The 18,374-nt window shown below is 43.0% G+C and overlaps 1 protein-coding gene across 1 annotated transcript; it reads right to left on the bottom strand.

Moving 5' to 3' along the window:
* Nucleotides 1-1,492: 1,492 nt before the first annotated feature.
* LOC117765097 (transketolase-like) lies at nucleotides 1,493-17,474 on the bottom strand. Its single transcript, XM_034591362.1, has 14 exons — nucleotides 17,259-17,474; nucleotides 15,393-15,510; nucleotides 14,493-14,606; nucleotides 13,738-13,835; nucleotides 10,578-10,769; nucleotides 10,040-10,158; nucleotides 8,223-8,419; nucleotides 7,948-8,112; nucleotides 6,409-6,565; nucleotides 5,066-5,196; nucleotides 4,875-4,958; nucleotides 4,624-4,717; nucleotides 4,327-4,449; nucleotides 1,493-2,324 (listed from the first exon to the last, which is right to left on the bottom strand). The coding sequence occupies exons 1-14, from the start codon at nucleotides 17,363-17,365 to the stop codon at nucleotides 2,137-2,139; spliced, it is 1,887 nt and encodes a 628-aa protein (XP_034447253.1). The 5' UTR covers nucleotides 17,366-17,474; the 3' UTR covers nucleotides 1,493-2,136.
* Between the last annotated feature and the right edge of the window lie 900 nt (nucleotides 17,475-18,374).

The following is an 18,374-nucleotide window of genomic DNA, read 5'->3' as shown; positions in this document are numbered from 1 at the left end:
GACCACAGCTGTGAATGTGAATGGTTGCTTGCCTCTATGTTGAACCCTGTGATGGTGACAGGATGTTGGTCAAACGCTTAATAACCTTTATCCTTTCAAACAACCATCTTAATTTTATCAGCTATTTTTATATAATTAGACAGACTTCATTAATCTAATTGGATTCTAATTTGGATTAAACTCTGGGTCAAACTGGATTAGGGTAGGACAGGATGGAGAGTTTAACACATTATTCCTCCAAGAGATGAAAAGTTTATTTCAACCTATACAAACATTATGGACCATCAGGGGAAATTGAGGGCTAACATTATTATTACTTGGTTAGTTTTAACCTGATGTTTCTGACATGTATCACCACACTAGCAGCCCTGCAGTCACACAACTGAAGAGTGAATTGACTCCTCAGGTTGAGCCACTTTCCAAATATGAGTGTAGGATGATTTATTCAGATACTTTTATTTTTCAGTTTTATGTTTAATAATTTACATAATTCAATTAATTGTAATTTATATACGGTATACACTCACATTTACATATTGAGTTTTTGTAGTCTAATAACATGCCAGCAGCATGTTTATCTGCTGACCTATATTTATTTTAAATGGGAAAGCAAATTAGTCTTACATTTTTTCATTTTGATGCATTTCATGTGCTTTGAACAAGTTAAAATGTATTTAGTTTTTTCCCTTTACCTGTTAACCTGTAGGTGGCGCTAACAACTACGCTGAAATCAACACTAGAGATACAATTGGTGGACAGTCTTGGGCAGCACTAGAGCTTTGCTGGGAGTTTGACTAAAACCTAAGAGGTCTTCATCAGCCATTTCATCCAGATAGGTATAGTTTCCTGTAAACTACTTAGCAATATGACTGTGTGTTGAGCTTAACTCTGTCATCTAGTCAATTGCAAACCACAATATTCAAACTTTGAAAATAAACTCTTAACAAATAAATTCAGATAATTTCGAGTTGACATTATGTGCATCAAGCAGCGTAAAAACGTATATTTAGCAATTTCAGACTGTCACAACGTAAACATGAGTTTGGACAGGGACACATGATGGGGGGGGTATGGCCTCACTTTGCATCCTAATTTAAAATCTTTTCTAACTGGATGATATCGTGATTTAATTTGGTCAAACATTAGCATCTATTGGGCTACTCATGTTTATGCAGCCACAATAATAAAACGTGCAGCTTTAGCCCTATAGCTGTTCACATCCATGGTTTCAGCCATGGACTTAGCAATGATAGCTAATGAATAATAACATAAATGATTGTGGCAGAGACATAAAGTAGTTTTCTTCTGCTGACTTATGTCTTCAACCTCACAATGCAACCTTTAAAAAGACACTGTTTTACGGGACGTGAACTAATTGAATTTTGATGTAAAGTTAGACAGAACGTCTCTTTTTATTTTCAGTATTTCAGTGTAACACTGATCCTTGTCTCATACACAACAAAACCCAAAAGAAAGACGTCAGACACAGTTGAATAGTGAAGAAACCATCCCTTTATTGGTGTGAAGCAGTCCCGTCCAAGTCAGGGTCAGAAGGGTTAGAAACAGTCAGTGCTCAAACAGACCAGACCAGAGTTTCTCCACACCCTGCTGGCTATAGTGGGGTGGGGGGGGAGGGTTTACAAAGTCGTACTGGGCGCAGACGTTTGAAATGCTGCGCCTAAGAAGTGAGAGGGGTTCCACAGAAATGATAAAAAAAGACTCCAAACCACGTTCACTGCTTTTACTGAGACACTACAGCAGCACCAGATCTCTCTCTCTGGGAGGTAGGAAGCAGGTGTGGATATACAGTGTGTGTTGTGTGTTTGTGTGTATGTGTGTATGTGTATGTGTGTGAAGGGGCGGAGGTGTGTTTACTGAACTCACAAACAAATCGGGGGTGGGGTTGTCAGATCACATCGATGACAGACAGAAAGAGAAAAAACAATGGAATCTTTTTTTTTTTTTTTTTTCAGACAAATGCTTCAGATAGCTTTAGGGGGAGGAGAGCGTAAGTGGGCCACAAGAGCTTCTCCTCCCGTGTTGGCTTGTTTGTTTGTCGCCTCCATGATAATCACCAGTTTACCACAGTGTCCTCGACCATGTCGTTGCAGCTGCTGCCCCCGGGCCGCAGTGTTCTTACTTGGCGTTGGCGGAGGTGCTGAGCATTTTACGGACGGCCTGCACGATGGCGTCACGGTCAATGCCAAAGATCCGGAGCAGCTCCTGGGGCTTACCGCTGCGTGGCACCTGGGAAACCGCCAGGCGGTGGACGGTGAAGCCGGTTTCGTTGACGACAGCCGAGCACACAGCCTCACCCAGACCACCTGAGGAATCCGGAAATCAAACCGTCACAACTGTGGCTTAAGAAATGGAACAAATGTCTTCCTTTCCTCCACCCTCCTGTCAAATCAAGTTCCTCACACCTCCACAGACGGCTGGGCTGTGGAGCGATGTGATGAGGACTGACAGGACTGACACCGCCCTCTCTCCACTTTCTCACTCCTCTTCCTCGCTGCTCTTCTGTCTCACCTTCCCTCCCAGAACACTCCTCTCCCTTCCCTTCTTTCTGTCACACTTTGTTTTTAACTTCCCCCTCCAAACATTTCTCAGAGAGAGAGAGTGAGGCAGAAAAGCCCAAGAATGAAGAAAAGAGAGTGATTATTTGTTCTTTGTCCTTCAATAGTGTAACATGAGCACAAAAGAGAAAGAGAGAGAAAGAGATGTGTTGTGTCACATTGGACTTTGATTATACCGAAGATGCAACAACATGTGTTGTTGTGTGATGTTGATGGACACTAGAATCCAACACACACTTGAAACAGCTGCTCACTGCTGATAAAAATATGAAAAGTATAAAAAGTGTGAAGAGGCGGATTTTCTTGTGAAAACATGTAACCGCGTGTGAAGAGTTAAAAATAGAAACTGGCAGCAGTGTTTAAAAGCTGCGAACAGCCAACGTCTTGAATATATTACACATTACTGAAGGAATACATTACTTCCACCAAGAAAAAGTTATGTGTTATTGTTGATTGTCTGTGTATTTGTATGTAGGCAGGATAATGCAAAAATAACTGAACAGGTTTTATTGAAACTTTGAGGAAGGGTTTGGGCCAAGAAAGAACCAAAAATCTTTAGAGCGGATTTGGTTAAGAGGGCGGATCCCAGAATTTTTTTTTTTTTACTTTAACATTACGTGATTTCTCAATATTTTTTGCGAATCACTCAAGAAATAATGCAAAGTGGTAAAAAACAAAAACAGTACAGTAATATTTACTGAATGGGAAGCCAGATCTATAAACCATGTGAGACTGCTTGGTTCTCTTTTGACTATTTTGTCAAGCAGATGGAGGTAATCTCAAAGGATGGAGAAAGTAACTACATGTGAAAGAACAAAAACGCATACAAACCCAATGAAAGAGAGGACGAGACAGAGCCACTCGTTTTTGTCATGCTGGTACTGAATGTAGGTCAGCGAGAGCCCAAAGGCCACAGCTGAAATTAAGAAGCCCTGACAGGCTCTCCCAGCTCCTCCTCCTCCTCCTCCTCCTCCACCCTCCCTCCCCCTTCATATACTGTTTGTTTTTCACCTTTTCTGCATCTTCCATCCCTCTCTTCACCCACACAACACTCAACACAATGCTCTGCCATCTACCGCATCTGCATTCTCCTAGTAGTCTTTCTTCCATCCTCTTGTACGACACCTCAGGCTGTCGGCAGGTGGACCCTTGTCCTTTGTTGCTCGGTGCTTTTTATTCATGAGGTGATAAACATGAATACATATGATACACAAAATGTCTTCTACTCTCTCAGAGGAGATTGTCCTGAGTATAATTGTGCATGATCAGAAAATTCAGTGGATTTAAAGGATAAATGCACTTGAGCTGGCTCTATATATTGTGGAGCTGTTGAAAAATGAACTTACAGAAGTTTAAAGTATGTGACATAAATTGTCTCATGAAACAACATTCTGCATCCACAGACTAAACGTCTTTGGAAATGAGATAGTAAAGTTAATATTTGATAAATGAATAAATATAAATATTGTCTGCTTCAAAATGAGGAATGTGAAGCATAGCATATGTTTGAAAAATAATATATGTATGATAATATTTAATCTTTTGTCACATCAGCACCACATCATCAGGAAATTTACTCTTTAAGATTTTTTCTCACAATATTATGACCTAATTCTCATAATATTACGAGTTTCTTCTCGAATGTCTTTTTTTTCCATTCAACATGGCCCTAAAACTCTATTGTAGTTTCCCTGAATAGTTTCGTTTGAAGGTTATTTTATGAATTTGACAGTGTTGTCTCCCTCCTCACCTTCATAGTAGTGGTCCTCCACTGTGATGATGCGTCCTCTGGTTGCCTTGGCGTTGTCAATGATGGTCTTGGAGTCCAGGGGTTTGATGGTGAAAGGGTCGACCACACGGATGTTGATTCTCTCTGAGGGAGGAGAGAGGAGGATGCACCTTTAGCCTATTTGACGCTTAGTATTAAAGTCGACTTAGTCCTCAGATATCAAATGATAAATGGAAGCCATAACACACAATATGCTGGATTTTACAGTGTTTGAATGCTGTTACGAGTTGGTTTTATTTATAATTTCTTTCTCTGTACCTTTCTTCAGCATCTCAGCAGCAGCCAGAGCCTCATGAAGGGTCACTCCTGCGCCGACCACAGTCACATGATCATCGTTGGTTTTGTACACAACCTGAGTAGGAAGAGAAGATTTATTTGTGTGTAGACATGAAGAAAGTCAGAATGTGGTAACCATCATGATGGATGAAAACAGAAAAAAGTTACAAAAATACATAGGTTTAATTCCAATTTTTGAGTGATTCGATCGGATGGAAAGCGCCGACACAAACCTTTGCCTGACCAACATGGAAGTCTTCATTGCAATTATAGATGATGTTGTTCTCTGGGCGACTTGTTCGGATGTAACACAAACCCTAGAAAGAATCAGAAAGAATTCACACTTTAGTTTTGGCACAAACAGTGGATTTGAAATTGTACTTTTCTTTATCCCCCATTTTTTAGGACAGGTGTAAATGAAAACCTTTGTGTTGGCGGCGAGCTCCACGGCCTTCTCAGTGGAGACGCCGTCGCTCGGGTAGAAGAGGGTCGCAGTGGGAAGGGCTCTGAACATGGCCAGATCCTCCAGACCCATCTGAGAGGGCCCGTCTTCACCTGAACACACACAGCGGCAAACAGACAGAAGTCAGGTGCAGTACGACCAAAATGTTCACTTAAGGCTGGGAAATAAGTTCAAGTAGACTGGCATGCATGCAAACTGCAAACGTGGGCATGCAATATACCTGACGAGGTGGAGGAGAAGGAGAGAGGGGAGAAGGAGGAGGAGGAGGAGGTAAAAGAGAATCAGGCCGCTCTGTCGTCACCTTCATGACACACAGAGATGGAGAGTGGGATGGAGGGAGGAGGGGAGGAGTGCTGATACCGGATGTGAGAGGACAAAAAGAGTTCAGGATTCAGGGAAATTGAGACCAAGACAAAGTGAAGGAGAAGTTCAACCCACTGCAGTGAAACTGATGAAACAGCAAAGAACGAAGGATTTTCCACGGACAGTTTGTTTTAAAGACGAGCGCAGGTTGATGTTCTTTACCTCCACCAAGGAGATCACGTCTTTAACCCCGGCTCATTTGTTTGTCACCGGGATTACGCAAAATCTACTGAAAGGATTTACAACGAAACTTGGTGGAGAGATGAGACATCGGCCAAGAAAGAAGTCATTCGATTTTGGGGCGGATCCAGGTCATGTATTTTTCACTTTCTTTAACATTTGCGGGATAGGACGTGTTTTTTTAAAAACATTTTTAATTTACTATGGAGCTTGATGAAAATAATCTGGCATATTTAGATAGCCGCACCATGTACTGTATATCTATGAGTGTGTGTGTCTTGTTGAGCCTTGGCGGAGGTATATGCTCTACTGCCGTTCTAGTCTACAACGTGATTTTATGACTGATTATCTCAGGTTATGCTTAGTCTCTGTTTTAAGGTACTTTGTGATTTTAAAACATATTTACAATCAATAGACTCTTTTGGATTTACTTTGACCAAGATATTTGTTTGGAAAATCCGTTTTTTATATCCTTCAGTGGACTGAATAAGACCAAATGCACCAAACAGAATTTAAGAAAAAGGTGTAGTGAGAGGACAGAAGAGTCAAATTGAAAGTGGAGGAAATTATAATAAATCCATGTTTGCTTTGGTCAAAAACATCTTCCACAATTTAAACGCAAAGAAAATGTTCCTGACCCTAATTTGAAACCAGTAATGTCACGTTTATCTTCCTTTTCTCATATGAATTCCAATATAACACCATATCGGGTCATTTCAATCAGATTGCCATGATTGGTGGAAAGAGAGGTGGGCACTGACCAATGGAGACGCCGCAGTGGGAGCCGCAGAGGTTGATGTTGCTCTCAGAGATGGAGGCCATGCGCAGCTGGTCGTAGGCTCGAGAGAAGAAGGTGGCGAAGGTGCTGGCGAACACCACGTTACGGTCGCGCACGGCACAACCCATCGCCACGCTCACCTGCAGGAGAGGAAAGGGAGACAAACAGGGGGGGGGGGGAGGGGGAGGTAGGGTGGGAGAAAACAGGATGTGTGTGTAAGAGATCATCAGAGTCATAAGCAGAATTAGAGTTTTGCAGAAAAAGCAGCTTTTATGAACATGTAGAGTTCAGCCTCTGGAGTTAAACAGTGACTAGTGGCAGCTACACTGTCACTGACCATGACTGGAGTACTGCTCTCCCTGTTCTGCTGATATATTTATTCGATCGCTGTAATGGACACTAACATTATTAACTGAACACTTCATCATTTTCCACAAGCGTCAACAAGAGGTGGACATTTTTTTTAAGTGAAATGTCACTACAACCCCCATATATAAATACCTCTGCAAGGCTAACGGCCTATCTCCCCATGTTAGAGAAAGTGAAAACAATCCCTGGATCCGCCCATATGTCCTTGCCGCCAAATTTAATGGGCTCATCCTCAGGTCATGGCCCATGCCTCAGCAAAATTGAATGGAGTCAATTCAGGAGTTTATAATCCTTTGTTTATAATTTTCTTTTCTAATTAAGATCCATGAATTGAAAAAATGCTCCATCGTGTCGCAATGTTAAAAAAATCCTGGATCTGCACCAAAAGTAAACGGGTTCTTCTCTGACTCATATCCTTCCACCAAGTTTCATTGAAATCCCTTCCATTGTTTTTGTGTAATCTTGCTTAAAAAAACAACTATAACTATAATAACCCTCTTGTAATCACTTTGGTGATCATCTCGTGTGCAATAGTTTTCTCATCAGGTCAAAACAACAACAACAAAACAAGTGTCCGGTTTGAACTTTATACAAGGAGCTTTGACCTCCCCACATTCTCCTCAGCCTCAGCGTTCGTGTTTAGAGGTAATTAGCAAAGGTTAACATGCCAAACTACGATGAAGGTGAACATGGTGAACATCAAACCTGCTCAGCCTCTATCAGCCGCTCAGCAGTGTCAGCAAGCCGACGTTTAGCTCAGCCTCACAGAGCAGCTCGAGTGGCTGTAACCTGCTATTCTGGTTTGAATGAGCCTCCATACACAAACAAAACCGTTTTACACTAAACATTACTTACTTATATATGACTTTAAGATAAACCCGTTCTTTAAGATGCAAACCACAGCCAAGAGGAATTTTACATGGTGAAAATATTAACTTGCAATCGAGAATGCAAATATCAAAATGAATACAGTTCATAATATTAAAAACAATTTTGTATCTTTTACTATTGTTCACTTACAATAAATAACACCTGGACAGCAGTTACTACACTAAACCTTTTTTAAAATGTATTATAATTACAATATTCACTGTTTTAGTGCCTTTTGAACCACTGTGCTGTGGTTCCGAAACCTCTCCACTCTGTTTCTCACCATGTTCTGCTCTGCGATGTAACACTCCACGTAGCGGTTGGGGTGTTCGTTCTTGAAGAGCTCGGCGAAGGTGGAGTTCTTTGTGTCTCCGTCCAGAGCCACCACATGCTCGTTGTAGCGACCCAGCTTGGCCAGGGCCATGCCGTACGCCTTCCTCGTAGCGATCTGGTCACACAGGGACAAACGGATCAACACATCACTGAACTTCTGCCGTTAATTACTCAGGTTACACAACTTGGCCGTGGCCTTATGTTGTCTGCCCCCTCTGATCGTACCTTTTCTCCAGATTTGTAGCTGGGTGCGCTCGGCATGCGGATGTTGCGGAGGCTGACGGACGACGCGTCCTCGATCGGCGGAGCAGGGTAGAGGCGCTTGCTGCAGCTGACGATGCGGCCCTGCAGCTCCTTGATCATGCTCTCGGCCATGTCTTTGGGCAGGGGTTTGCCGTGCCAGCCCATCTTATCCTCAGCCACTGAAACACACACATAGACACACATCTGAGTACTAATGCAAATCTAAAGCACCTGTTTTATTGATCATTCTATTATTCTGGTGGATTTCTTACATTAACCCCAGCAAGTCACAAAGAAATACACATGATTCAATGGTCTGACTCCTCAGTGTGTTGCAGATCCTTTATCCCCATGCAACCCTGCTGGCACTGTGAGATCCTCTGGCAGGAGCCTTTTAACTGTTCCAGATTCTCGACTAAAGACAAAGGGGCACAGAGCTTTTGAAAGAAGAGCTCAGAGGCTGTGGGACATCCTGACCGACAAAATACTTCCTTTTAATCAAAGCTTAACATTTATTTTTGTTGTATCACAATCCCTGTTTAAATTCTAGTTTTCAAAATTGTAATGGACGGCCAGGCTTAAATTTTTTGTTTTTATTCCTTTATTCATTCATTGTTTTCGTGTTACTTTTATGTATTGTTGCTTAATTTGTGTTTTTAAAAGCAGCAGACAACCAAATGATGAATCAACTGAATTGATTTAACATAATCCTGAATAATTAGACACGTGTATTATCCTGAAAATAAAAAGTACATATACTCTATAAACCAAATTCCTCCTGTCATCCTGCATATACATCTCTTCCACATGTATGTGCATGCACGTGAAAACATACATAAGATAAACCATGGTCGTCTGTCACACTCATAACAATCTTCTACCTCAGTGGGTCACAACAGGCGACTTCAGAGGTCAAAGGTTAAAATCATGAGACAGTTTTACTTTCATCACTTCTGATGGAATCTTAGATAAATAAAGACTCACTCCTCTCTTATACATACACCTTGCTGTTACAAGTGATTCACACACACACACACAAACATTGGTCACGCACACTCCCCCTTACGCTTATCACAACTCCAGCACAATGGCCTGTTGCTGTGAGTGAATCCTACACATTCTGAGGGATTATCGAGCTGCGGCAGCTAAATCACTAAAGCGCTTCCAGGATTACAGCGAGTTTAGCGCCTCTCTGCACCGACGACATTCCCCCGGCGGCCGTCAGGAAGACTTCTGACGGAGCCGTTATTCCCATTCAGCCGTCACAATTTGACCTAGTCATCGTTTTTTGGAGCAGGTTAGAGTGAAACACTCGTTGTCACGTTATGAAACATGGTGTGTACTTTAAGCGGTTACTCTAAGAGTTTGAGATCTAAATTTGAAAGTCATCTGGACCCACAATAACAGAATTATGGAACATTTTAAAAACCTAACCAGCTCACACCCTTTTTATACTTTTATGATTTATTCAAGCACAGCACTTTTTAAACTAGATGCACTGTATGTACTTAAACTTAACGCATTACAGGATATCACTGCACTGCACTAACACATTATTACCTCCACTAAGGAGGTTATTTTTCCCCTGCCAGGAAAGAACCCACTATGGATCTGGATCAGGGAGTGGAGTCAGGATTTCTTTTTGACAGTGCGAGATAAGACTTTTTTCGACATTTTCCCAGGGAATAATTAATGGAACTTTGCAAAAAAAATTTGATATCTATGATGAATTTGAATTTAAGGGGGCTGTTGGGCCTTGGTGGAGGTCTTCCCTCCACTGGGTGTGATTCTAGCTGTACCTGACATGCCCTTGCCCTTGATGGTCTTGGCGATGATGGCAAGTGGCTGGTGGCGGGGCTGACTCAGCACCTTACACAGCTCCTCCACACTGTGGCCGTCCACGATGACAGCTTGCCACCTGGGAAAACACAGAGATCAGACTTTCAAAGCAGTCCAACGGTTTCAAACCCACAAAACTGCATGCTGACAAAACACAAAGATAAAAGTTTATCAGAATTAATCTGAACGTTATTATGTGAACAATCCCATCACAGTTTCCTAGAGGTCAGGCGGATGACCTCACATGACTTGTTATGTTTGACAGTAATTTAAAACTGAAACGTTCTCAACAAATGATATAAAACCAGAAAATCCTTAAAATAACCTGCTGGAACAAGTTGATTTTTGCCATTTAGTTTCCTTAATAACAAATGATTAAACCATTTGAAAACATGCTTATTTGTCCCAATCTAGTAATTATTTAAATATTTCAGCAATAAAGAGCACAACACTAGCCCTCCTGTCCACACCCTCATCCCCTGACTCCCCCCTGCTCACCCAAAGGCCTCACAGCGCCGCTGGTACTTCTCCACATGGTGCTGCAGCGGAGTCGGTTCGCTCTGACCCAGGCGGTTGATGTCCAAGATGGCCACCAGGTTGTCCAGCTGGTAGAAGGAGGCGAAAGCCATGGCCTCCCACACTGAGCCCTCGGACAGCTCTCCGTCCCCCAGCAGGCAGAACACCCGATAGCTGCAAACAGACAGAAAGAAAGAAGTGAATAGATACAAGGAGATCAGAAGTCTCAGCCCCTTTCTCCGTCTTGACACATTTTCACATTCTCAGTTTCCACCTATAGGGGTCGACGTGACAGATGACCCTCACACCTACACTCACACACAGACACACACACGCCCTTCGCCCCTCCCCCCCCCCCCCCCCCTCCCCCTGCAATGCTCGGATCATCCTCGCTATATGCTCCCGTGGCATAATGACTTCTGACAGCTTTCCAGTCAAATAGACACATTCTCATTAAAGCTGGAAGATCGGCAGAGACATGCCGAATTAAAGCACGCATTCCAACTCCGAGTGCAACGAGAAAACACACAGCGAAGACAGAAAAGAGAGGAAGAGGACCAGAAAGAGAAGAGATGAATTCAACAGAGGTGGAGATGGAGAGAGGGAGGGAAAAGAGAAAGAGAGTCGAGACTGGAGGGAAGAAAAAGAAGACAATCCTACCTGTTTTACAGGTTTTATAAATTTCAAATGGCAGTTTGTAGATCTTTAGAAAATTTGGAAAATCTTGAATAGAGAATAAACAATTTAGATTTGGAAAACTATAATAAAACTATAGTTGTTATATTTACAACCAGACACAGTATAAAAGTTTATTATTGTCTTCAAACGTCTCTAAAAGGTTCCGCTCCTGTGGAACCATCCTACACTGGGAGGCAGAGTCACTGTCTGGGAGGTTTGTCTTGAACCGTCCTCTAGTTATGCCGTTTGTGTGACAGAATGTGGCGACACTGCCGGGGGGACTTCCCATGATGCACTGAGCTCCTCTCGCCTCCTCTCGCTCTCCATCTGTACAAATTCATATCTCATTATGTTACTAGCTCGGCTTCTTCTTCTCTCCTCCTGTTGTTGTTGATGTTTCTGCCTCTGGAGTCCAGATAAGTGATTGTAAAATACCCCACACTGCTCCCATGATACTGCTCAACAACCACTACAACAATTACTATAATTAGTCTTATTATTACATTCATTATATGAACATAGATACCGAGAGGAATCCAGTTCAGGAGTAAAGTCATCCCCCCAGGATTTTGTGTGTGTGTGTGTGTGTATCATATTAATCTGCCTTGAGGTGAGAATTACAGATCAGTAAAGTGATGTCTCCCCTTAGAAACAGTCCCTCCCCCCCTTACACACACACACACACACACACACACACACACACACACACACACACACACACACACACACACACACACACACACACACACACTTTGAATGCTTTTATGAGATTATGACATCAAATTTTAATCTTGATATCCAACATTTTTTGGGGTCACACACCCACACCCCCCCTGTCTCATTGTGTCACCCACACCATTCCACTCTGCCAACACAGAGCCAAAGCACTTCCACTCGATACACTCTGTGTTAAGTTGTATTATCCCCTGGAGTCGGTGCAAAGCGTGGAGGAGCATGAGGGGGAACCCCTGCCTGTGTTTAATCCAATAATCTCATACAACAGCAGAGTATTGAACCAGATTCACACAAGCATGAAACAATGACTAGTATCAATTATTCAGCCTCATCTCTGCACTGCTGATAAGTGCATGTGACGGGTTCATCCATGTATCGCTTCTTTATTAAAACACACACTCACAGACCCTGAAGAGGTCTGTCTGCTTGATGTGGGATTTCCTGTTATAGTTTGAACATGAAATGTGACAATATAAATGTTTGCAGGTGGTTATATTTGCTGCTTTACTCAAAAGAGATAATATGTTGTTGATCCGGCAGTTTATGTTGTTTCTATATGTGCATGTCTCTGTAGGAGGTGTTGATAGAGTTGAGTCTTGCGCCGATAGGTTGCAGCAAATTAGCTTGACAAGCTGCTCCAAGCATTGCATGGGGCAGCGCACATGCTCCTGCACATGGACGCACAATCACACGCAACGTATGCAATCGCGTGCACGGTGTATTCAGAAAAATCCACAGCGTACGCGTAAACCTAGTTTTTTTTTGGGAGAGCAGATGAGGTGAAAGGGTGAGGCAGAGAGACGAGGGAGGAACTGTGCTCTTGCATGTGTAATTATTGGAGCAGAAACAATTGAGTGCACACAGAATGCAGAGAGAGCGAGAGCTAGATATCAAGGGCCGCCATCACAGACTGCAAGTCTGCCGTTCGCTGACCGCCCCGTTTCAATGCGTCTGCTCCGTGCTAAACCAGAACTGCCTTTCAGACCGTCTCCGTGTGTTCTGTGCAAATTGAAAGACAAAACCATGCCTCTGAAAAGTCGAGGTTCGGCCCGCATGCTTCTGTATCACATGGACCTTCTGTGACAATGTGAGAGGAATGTGTTGTGTGCTTGTATCGGCCGCACAACTCCATGTGTCTATTGTTTGACTGGAACCCACATGGCTCTTTCTAGACCACACGAGAACAAAGGGGACACATGTGGACTGATCTGTGAGAGCAAATACTGTCAGCTCACATTCAGCTCAAAACTGCTTTACAGGCTCTTTAATATAATTTGATGTAACTGTGTTTGGACATTAAATAGCAGCAGAATAAACAAATTATATTGATTTAATCTTTGCATAGATAGAAAATGAATTAGATCTCTTCTTTAGTCTCAGATTACAGAGCAGATTCCTGTAAATGGCAGATACAATAGACTGTATATTGCAGACCCCTTCCTCATTCATGCTGATGTGTAGGTAAAACTGATCAGAGGTTAGCCCCTCTACACTGGCTGCCTAAATGTCATCCCAGACCAGGCCTGTCACTTATTGTTTCACTAAAGCTCCTGGCTGAAATGTCACATGTCAGCATGCTGCACTGCAGTGTACATTGTCATGCATAATTTCACGTTGTCCACCTTAGTATGTGCAGATACGAGCCGGGCTGCTGCATATGGGTCATGTGCATGTTGGAGGCTGTTTTTCTTTGTATGTGTTTTTGTACGTGTGTTTGTGTGTTTGTTACCTGGCCTTGTCAAAGTACTTCCCGGTGTACGCCATCCCACAGGCAGCTCCCAGGCCCTGACCCAGAGATCCAGTGGCCACATCCACAAACTGCTGCTTCTGTTGGGCACACACAATCACACACAAATGTATCTTCTTCTACATAATGCAGGAGAGCTCAAGTTTGTAAAGACAGAAAACGTGAAACACAGTGGGTGGATTACTCTCTTTTTCCATGTGCAAGGAAAAAGCAGGAACAGTTGGGGTCATAAGCTACAGTGGGTGTCTAGTGGGATGTCATTGTCTACAGCAGAGGAGAAAGGAACCAAGGACGGACCATCTCTGTCACACAAGAACATCTTTGTCACCGTGTCCCTGCATGTACACAATGTGTGTTTTCTGTGTCTTCAGACATGAAGTGTGCAGATTTTTTGTCACGAAGAAGTAAAACTATGCAGTATTTTACATGGAAAAGGCAAAAAACAACACAAAGAATGTAAACCTGAGTTTTGTGCTGCATAGTTAGGGACTGAACTGCGAGGAGCCACTGTTCAGTAGCTCATTGCTGCTGTGTGTTTATGGTGAAATGTGTGAAATTTCCAAACTATTTCTAAACCTCATCTAAGCTACTTTTCACAAAATGCTTGTAAAATATCTCAGATCAACACACACAACATGTAGTGAAATATTTTCATATTACTGAGGCACTTCTGTTGTTTTATTGGATGTATGTGTTTTCAATTCCAGAACTTCCTGCAGGTGTGAATGTGGCCTCACCGGCACTGGGTGTCCTTCCAGGATGGAGTCGACCTTGCGCAGGTTGAAGAGCTCGTTTTCCTTCAGGTAGCCGGTCTCTGCCCACACGGCGTACAACACAGGAGCTGCATGACCCTGAGGAGGCACAGGGAAAAGATCGAAGCTCAGAAGTGGCTCATCTGTGTTATTACGACATGTGGTGCAGATCACATCATGGGGGCAATTTAAACAACTGCGGGCAATTATATGTCCATCATCCATCCATCGCTTAAGTCATCCCTTCTTTACTACTTAGCTAGTTAGCTCCATAGCTTTGAGCAAAGCCAAATATTATTGGATATATTTTGTTATTACGAATCCATTGTTCAAGCACATTGTGTCATTCAAAACAACTTAGAAATTTAAAAATCATATTTATTCATATTTAATGTCAACATATTACTATTCTTTTCTATTTAAGACCACTGACAGTACAGGGGCCCTTCGGGGGCCAATCTGATTTCAGCTGGGGCTGGTCCCGCCCCTGGATCCGCCCCTGAGCACAAGCAGGAATTAACCCACACACAAAGGACCATCTCACATCAGTGCACTGTCCATAATTATCTATTAGCCCACAGTGTCAACATTCAGATGTTCGAGCTACTTCAATTGACGTGTCCAGTTGAGTGATGCTTGTTCCAGAGCACATTAATTAGATAAATCAGTCGCAATTAATCCATCAACTACACCATTTTAATTTCATGGCATAGTAATAAATGTGGAACGACTTTATTTAAATGATTATTTGGACTGTGGCAACACATATTCAAAATATGTACAAGCTCATGCATATGCTATAGCCTAATATATCAGATGTTGTACATGATGCCTCTGAGGATGCCTCCCAGTAACAAATGGATGTGTGTGGGCGTGCATCATCACCTTGGAGAGGATGAAACGGTCGTTGTTGGGGTTGCGGGGGTCTTCAGGTCGGTACTTCATGGTATGAAAGAAGAGCACAGACATGACCTCTGCTACGCTGCAACATGATGTGGGATGACTGCAAGGAAAGGGAGAGGAGGTATAGGATCACACGTTAGGAGCCTCCTGGTTCTTCAGCTCAAATCTTAAGTACACAGAGACGCAGAGGAGGCAGGTGGACAGAAGGGACCAGAGGCGGAGTTTGACTCAACTCTGATTTAACTGGTTGATTCATGCCCGACCAGCTGCGGTCAGAGAGTGGAGTAAAGCAGATGGGACACTGACTTTATCAGGGTCAGACGGCAGTAAGTACATACACAGTATCTCCCTCTCTCAAACACACACAGACATTTATCAAATAGTGTAAATACATTTGGAGGACGTCTCCTTCACTCTCTCTTGTCCACGTGCACACATACAGTATACATGTACATACAGTGCAAAGACATGATTCAGTGGGTAATCCTGAACTGTTAGACAACTCAACACAAGGTCAGTTATGAGTTTTTACATCTTCAAACCACATGCCGCTGATACCTCACTCAGGCCTCCTCCATTACGGCCTTTGTTCTTTACCCCCCTCAAATGAAAATAATAAAAAAAGGTAAAAACCAGAAGGAGATGATGATCAATTATGATCTCTTCTTGATGATATAAGAAATGACTGTTTCATTGACAATTCTGTTGAAATATGAATCCACTGATTAAATGAAAAAACACCTAGTACTAGTACAAGAACTAGTACTAGTACTAGTACAAGAACTAGTAAATATATTTTGATCGACTTGGAATCAGCTTCTCAAGACCGGACACAGATGTTGTAAGTCTACTCATTCATTCAGCCTGTCAGTAAAAAACGTTTCTACTACTACTCCAAGATCTCAGTGATCAATTATCAATCACTGGAGAGAACAGAGTACCAAAGGAAAGCCTTTGTGGAACACGGAGCATCAGATGTTCAGGGACATGCAGCAATGACAGTTTCATATTTCCTTTTATTTATTTATTTAAAAATAACTTGCATTCCATTTGTCACTTCGTGTTTTATTTTGAAATTACACACCGGGCGTGTTTTGCCTGTTTAATTCCGGCTGCTTAGATCTGCTGCGACATTAAGATCACGCAGCCGCTGCTGCGGCGTGAGCGCGTTCGTGCGACCCCCGGGTTCCATCCCGCTGCCTCCGCGCACCACTTGGTTGCACGCACGGCATCGTGCACCGATCCGGTCTCCTCTGTTACATAACCAGTCACAGTGTGAAAGGGGTAAAGCGGGAGAGCGGACCACTGGTGCACCTGCAGCTGTTCATGATCGAACCTGCACAGACGAGTCCATCTGCTAAATAAGAGTCTGAAGGGAGCGAACACTTTATGAAAAGTGTTAAATTCAGCTGCTCTCTGAAACTCGTCAACCCAAATCCAGCTGAGAAAATGACAAGTGCATTAACTCTTTACACCGAACTCTTTATGGAGCAGTGCGTAAATTGCGCACACGGCTGACCCATATCCATTTTACGCACAGTGAAACTATAGAAAATGGTTCAGTTTACGCGCGGTATGCATGACGCAAAGAATCAAAGACGCTGCTTCAATATATCAAATCATTGGTAGCTTTATGCTGCAGCTCCTCCTGCACGTTGTCTGCTGCGCACACTGTGTCCATCATGTTTTAGATTCCCTCATTACGCATTTCTCCTCCTCTGATGTGTCCTTCCATCATTACCAAGGGCAGTACGCGTTTAGAACCTGACCCAGGACAGTAAGTCCCATTTGTTTTGTCCCACTTCTGTTCACCTGCACCTGCAGCTCGGTCCTCATCTCCCCTCTTACCCGCTGCCCGCTGCAGTTGTCGCCTTGATGGAGTTGATCCGGAGCCGGGTGGCGATGTTCCTGAGCGCCTGCACAGTCTGCTGGTCTGGTTTGTGGTAGTCCTCCATCTGGCCGATGCACACGCACACAGAAGCTGCTTGAATAGAGTTAAGAGTTAAAAGTCCCCGGTTTGCTGTCCCGAGAATAAAAGGCGATGATGAGTGTGCGTCGGACGATGTCAGGGGTTAAAAAGAGGCAGAGCAGCTGAACCTGAGAGAGACGCAGAGGGGAGGAGGAGGAGGGAAGGGGCGTGTTTGCGAGTAAAGCCTATGAATATGGCTAATCTCGGGCTAAAGGGAGCCTACAGTTAGTCCACTGTGTCACGCAGGAGCGCAGCCAATAGGGGGAAGGCTTTGGGCCGAGGCCAAGGCCACACGCGTGCGCGCAAATCCACGTTCACACACTGTCAGCTCTGCAAAGCATCTAGATTTCTGCGGCGACAGACACGGAGACAGAAGGACACAGCTTTAGGTCAATAATGAATTGTAGGCAGCCAATAGGAAACAGTAAAAACACAGCACCGGAGCATAAATAACATCAATAAAAAAAGATGTGACGAGTAAAAATAAGATGAAACAAAACAATATGAAATGATTGAAATAGTCGCTAGGATCAGAAATAGATTGAAAGAAAAGAAAATAATTCATCCCCAATTATAATAATAATCCTATAAAAATGCAGTAATATATAGTGAGGAAATATCAGACACTCTTACTTTGTACTAGTGGACTTTCGTTGTAGTTGCACCATGTGGTCTGGATTTAAAACCGTCACATATCCGCACAAAGGATTTAAATTTGGTGTCTGAAAAATTGCCTTAGTTGGAAAATATAACTATGACCAAACTATGATTCAACCCAAAGTATCGGTGCTCAAGGATAACATGACATATTTTGTTTTATTAATAAATGGATTTAAGGTGCAAAACTTTTCTAATGCACATAAATTCTGGTGTGAAATAATTGAAGCTGCGGGATACGAGGGGGAAGGATGGGTGACGAGCCAAGGCAAGCATCACAAATGACAGTAATCTCTCCTTAATGACATTTCCCACTGTGTGACCCGATTAGCTGCTGC

The sequence above is a fragment of the Hippoglossus hippoglossus genome, chromosome 7 (genome assembly GCF_009819705.1).
Source record: "Hippoglossus hippoglossus isolate fHipHip1 chromosome 7, fHipHip1.pri, whole genome shotgun sequence".
Taxonomy (NCBI): Eukaryota; Metazoa; Chordata; class Actinopteri; order Pleuronectiformes; family Pleuronectidae; genus Hippoglossus; species Hippoglossus hippoglossus.
This window is presented reverse-complemented; position numbering and strand designations above follow the sequence as displayed.

Excerpts from the sequence above, each read along its gene's own strand:
- LOC117765097 (XM_034591362.1), bottom strand. The coding sequence starts at position 17,365 with ATGGAGGACTACCACAAACCAGACCAGCAGACTGTGCAGGCGCTCAGG. Across the intron at positions 13,836-14,492 it reads TGGAAGGACACCCAGTGCCG|AAGCAGCAGTTTGTGGATGT; the intron begins GTGAGGCCACAT and ends TGTGCCCAACAG. Across the intron at positions 10,159-10,577 it reads CGGCGCTGTGAGGCCTTTGG|GTGGCAAGCTGTCATCGTGG; the intron begins GTGAGCAGGGGG and ends GTGTTTTCCCAG.